Here is a 4,672-nt window from a genome sequence, read left to right on the forward strand (position 1 = left end):
GTTTGTGGAGGAATAAAATATAGTTAACATATTCCCTCACCTACATGGTAAACCCTAACCAACATCTACCATAATGTGAAATCAAACCATTCCAGGAGGTGTGCCGGAAGCTGAGGAGTGAGGGAGCAAATCATTTGATTCTGCTCCCTTGCCTCAGCCATGACCCCTCTGGTGGTGGGCAGACTGGGGGGTAGACTTCCTAGAAGCCTTCTCTTCCACAATAGCCAGGCCTGTATAGTCATTGCATTGCTGGTGGTGTCAGATCACAGGGTCTTTCTCAGAGCAGCAAGATACCAGGTCAGAGCTCAATCTGGCTTTATTGCTCTTCAGTTGTTGGCAATTGTGTAGTGGATCCAGTCTTCAAAGATGCAGACCTTGATGTACAGCCCCAGCCGGTTCTCTTCACTGCAGCTTTTCTTCCAGGACAGCAGTCCTTGGAGGGCTTCTTCACACACCAATGGGCTGCCCACATCTCCCTAAGACATAGACAACAGCTTTGGGACTCTCCAGGGGACAGGATCAAATCATGGCAATTTCTCACTGTCGTTATTTGAACTCTCAGGCCCTGAAGCACTGCCTGCAGCAGGAGAGAGGGAGCTGTGTGAGGCTTTCCCCAGCCACAAGTACCTCCTGAGTGGTCCCAAGAGGTTGGCTCTTGCAGCTGGAGAATTTCCCTTCCCGTTGGGGTGGGTGTGCGCTTGCGCTTACAGCCCCTCTGGCCCTCTCAAGAATGTGGGAATGACATAAATGCTATTTAACTTTGATATGGGGAGGATTTGGCACATGGCTTTTTATTGTACTTTTCAAATATATTATGCTTTGTTGTTTAGTTCTGGTTAATGTCTGGCCAGTAAGCTACTAGCCTGCCTATGGAGAATGCTTGTGAGTGATTTGGTTGGAGACAGCTCTAGTCTGAAGGGAAGCATTCATCTATATGGTGTGTGTGGATGCACATAATTAGACCATGTTACTGAACTCAAAGTCAGGGACACCTATACAACCTTACCTCCCACCAAAAAGTGCAGGCTCCGGGGGCCACCAAAACCACACCTCTCACCCATGGCTTGGAGTGGCTAGGAGCACACATGCCCATCTGGGAGGCCAGGCAAGGCATGCAGGCTCCTCTAGGCACCCATCTCATCAGCCCCGCAGGACCATCTCCCAGGTTGGCCAGTGGTGCTATTGGAACTGTGAGTGGAGCGCCAAGTGGCGCTTGGATAGAAGAAAGATAGAGACAGCAGGTGAGAGTTGCAGGAAGAGAGGGAGGGAGAGAGGAAGAAGAGCAGTCCTGATGGTCATGGAGGAAATCACAGGCAGAGCGTGAAAGGTGACAAAAAGCAAACTTTTGGAGTTTCTGGTCCATGGTCTCTCCCAGCTTCAGATACAGCTTCTGGCCAAGATCACAAGGGAGTCAAGGTATGCCTCTGCTTGTTTGCTCCCCCCCCCCACCCCAATCACTGGGCTTGCCAGTAAAAGGAGAAGAGCCTCACCTTGCAGGCATCTTGGCTGCTGTCCAGCTGTCCAGCACAAAGCATCCTGTCAGTGAACCGTCCTGGGTAGACATTGTTGCAAGTGGCATCAGATGTGACTGGAAGGTAGGAGCACTGCAGAAGGTTGTCTGTTCCATCAGCTGTAAGCCCAAAATATGTTGATCCTGAGCAGCTGCCTGGGGCGAGGCAGGAGGGAGACTCTTATGCTCAGGCCTCACCCCTCTCTCCTTGAGCTCTTTCTGCTTCAAGGGGGCACTGCCACCTGCCATGAATCTATCATAGTACAATGAATTGTTGGTGCCTCCCTCCCACCATTTGCCGTTCATCTACCCTTCCCTTTTTTGCATGGTGTCATTTATCCCATGCATCACTAAGGAACTTCAGTGCCCCCTTGCGTGTCCCCACCATAATCCCCCACGGCCACGAAGAGGGGCATCTTCCAGCAGCCCCCTGCTCCAGTCTGTCACAGTTGTTGCTGGTCCTGGTTAGTCTCTCAGCACCACCCTCTCTGTACTCACAGTTGCTGCTGATCCATTCTGAAGCCAGGCACTGGGTCCCAGCTATGGCACATTGGCTGGGCAAACTGATGGGCTGCACTAGCTCACCCAGGACAGCTGGTTGTGCAAGCTTGATGAGCATGATGTCATAGTCCAGTGTGTAGTTGTTGAACTGCTTATGAGGCACCAGCTTGGCAGCAGCAATGGCCTGTTGCTTCTCCTTAGGAAAAGTCTCAGGGACTTGTAGGCCAAGCCAGACCTCCATGTGATCTGGGCTGCTGGAAGAAGAGCAGGTGGGTCAATAGTGTTCTCCCTAGAGTTTTTCTGCCTCAGCCTGGGTTGCAAGATTCCTTGCTCACCCTCAAGGATTCTTGTAGGCAGGCAGGCAAATGCACAAGTTGCCCTCCTGTTTCAAATGAGAACAGAGCAGCCAACAGCAGAGAATGGACTTTATTCCCTGTGGGAGACAGATTGTGTGCAAAGGGTGTGAAGCAGGCTTATACCCACCTCCTGCTGCACTGAGCTGAGGACAACACCCATTCTTGGCTGATGAGGGCCCCACTGCAGACATGGTGCACTGACTGGAGGGAGACTTGCCACGGCACAGAATCTTGTTGGCACTTGGCACTACCAACCAACTTCTCAGCAGCTGCAACAGCTCAATATATAATTGGTAGAGGGAAAAATCAAGACTTCTTCAATGGTTAGGAACATGCTAAAATGCAATGTGGCCTCGTGAACTCAGGAAATGGTATCCAGCCTATCCCATGACATCTGTCAGCCAGACTACGGTAGCTAGATGAGGGCGCTGCATGCAATCTCTTCCTGCTAGTAAACAAAGGCTCAACTTTTTGCCACCATATCCTGCTTTCCACCTCCATCTCCCTGCATAGGAATCCTCTGAATTATTGGTCTCATATTGCAAGTAAGTGTGGCTGGCAACTGTTCCTGATTAATTTCTGCCAGAGTTCTACATACCATCACTCATACTGCTAAAATAAAAGCCACAGTTTTAAACCACAGGAAAGATCATAATGTATTATTGTAGACTATTCCAAAACAGTAACTATAACAAGTAACTATATAGTACACTGCTGGTTTGCCCCATGTAATAGTGACATTTCCTCTTTGTACAATCAGCCCAAATAACTGACTGCTTTTGATTATTCTGATATGAGCTGTTAATTTATTTTCTTACCACCATATATATGTACTGTATATGTGTATTATTATATATGAGAATAAAACCAGCATGAAAACATCATTAAAATGCCAGTAAATACTAATTAGTTAACAGAGTTGAGATTCCTGCATGGCAGGGGATTGAACTAGATGACCCTAGGGGTCCCTACCAACTCTACAATACTATGAAATAAGATACATGTTACAAAGGCTTCTCTAAACATTAAAGTTTTCAAAAGATGTCTGAAGGGAGGGGTGGCTCTTGGTGGCAGGGAGTTCCACAGGGCAGCGGCTGCCACACCAAAGGCTCAATCCCTAATGACGTCCAGCTAAACCTCAGGGTTCATTGGGGTGAGGAGACCAACAGAAGCGCCCCATCAACAGATCTGGGTGGTCACATTGGAAAGTAAGTACTTTGGGGTCTCATGGTACTTTGGGACCGAGTTGCTTAGGGATATGTCAGTTTCACACACTGTTACAGAACAAATTCAGTGAATAAAGTGGGGCTGGGTGAATAGTCTGAATGGTCAGTGTAGAGAGTGGGTTTTTGGGCTGTATCCAACTAAGTAATACTCAGAGTAGTCCCACTGAAATCAGTGGACTTAAATTAGGCATGCCCATTAATATCAGTGGGTTAAATCTGAGTATGACTGACAATGGTGATAGCCCTCCTGCATTTCTGTTTCCTGGCTTAACTGCCTGGTTCTCTTCCCCTCCTCTGTTGCCAGGACACCTCTACTTGCACACTGAAATCTTAGCCCTCTTCTGGATTGATGGCCGTGGATTTGCATTCCAGCTTCTGTACTACAGTTTTGTTCATCCTCACCCAACATTTCATGACTATTCTTGGGCAGATAAACTGTCCAGATTTTTTTTGGGGGGGGGGGTTGTACCTGCAAGAGCCGCCAGCAGTAAACTGCAACCCAGCCACAGCATGTTCTCTTCTCTCAAACTGGCCTCACTGAGAATGCGGAGTCCTGTGTGCACCTGGAAGTCGTCTAATCTCCCAGAATGGAGAGAAGAGAAGAAAGAATGTTTGCACAGCTTTCACATTGGCTCTTGTCCATGCAGTTAGGCTATTTTTAGTAACATTTCTGAAGGAGATAAGATTGCTGCTCCTTTGGGTTTGTAGGAGGTCTGGGCTGCAGGTTCCCCAAGTTTTCAGAGTGTTTTGTATTCAGACCCAGCACTGGGGCATTGAGCAGCTCTTTCAGCCTAACAAATCATCAGTAAAAACAATTACAGCCTAGAAAACACAACAGTGGCACCTGAGGCGCGCTTTCCTGCTGGTGCGCGATTTCCGTTCTCATCCTGGGGCTAAGTTCTCAGCCCAAGGTACTACTTCCAGGTTAGTGGAGTACAAAGTGTTTGTAACCTGAGGTACCAGTGTATTAACAAAGCGGCAACAAAAATATGCTAAACATTACAATTACAACAAAAGTCATATTATATGATTAACAAAGCATTTATAATCTATAAAACAGTATTAGCAACTAAAAAAAT

The 4,672-nt window shown here is 47.7% G+C and overlaps 1 protein-coding gene across 2 annotated transcripts; it reads right to left on the minus strand.

Moving 5' to 3' along the window:
- Positions 1-298: 298 nt before the first annotated feature.
- On the minus strand, positions 299-4,407 carry LOC308585249 (trypsin-like). Of its 2 annotated transcripts, none has more exons than XM_081190752.1 (5): positions 4,063-4,407; positions 2,495-2,645; positions 2,009-2,265; positions 1,491-1,666; positions 299-476 (listed from the first exon to the last, which is right to left on the minus strand). In XM_081190752.1, exons 1-5 carry the CDS (start codon positions 4,103-4,105, stop codon positions 327-329), a joined length of 777 nt encoding a protein of 258 aa, XP_081046878.1. In that variant the 5' UTR covers positions 4,106-4,407; the 3' UTR covers positions 299-326. The 2 variants fall into 2 exon arrangements, with proteins under 2 accessions (XP_081046878.1, XP_081046879.1); XM_081190753.1 differs by having other exon boundaries at positions 1,491-1,630; positions 2,009-2,262; positions 4,063-4,250.
- Positions 4,408-4,672: the final 265 nt, after the last annotated feature.

The sequence above is a fragment of the Podarcis bocagei genome (assembly GCF_964188305.1).
Source record: "Podarcis bocagei genome assembly, chromosome: 1".
NCBI lineage: Eukaryota > Metazoa > Chordata > Lepidosauria > Squamata > Lacertidae > Podarcis > Podarcis bocagei.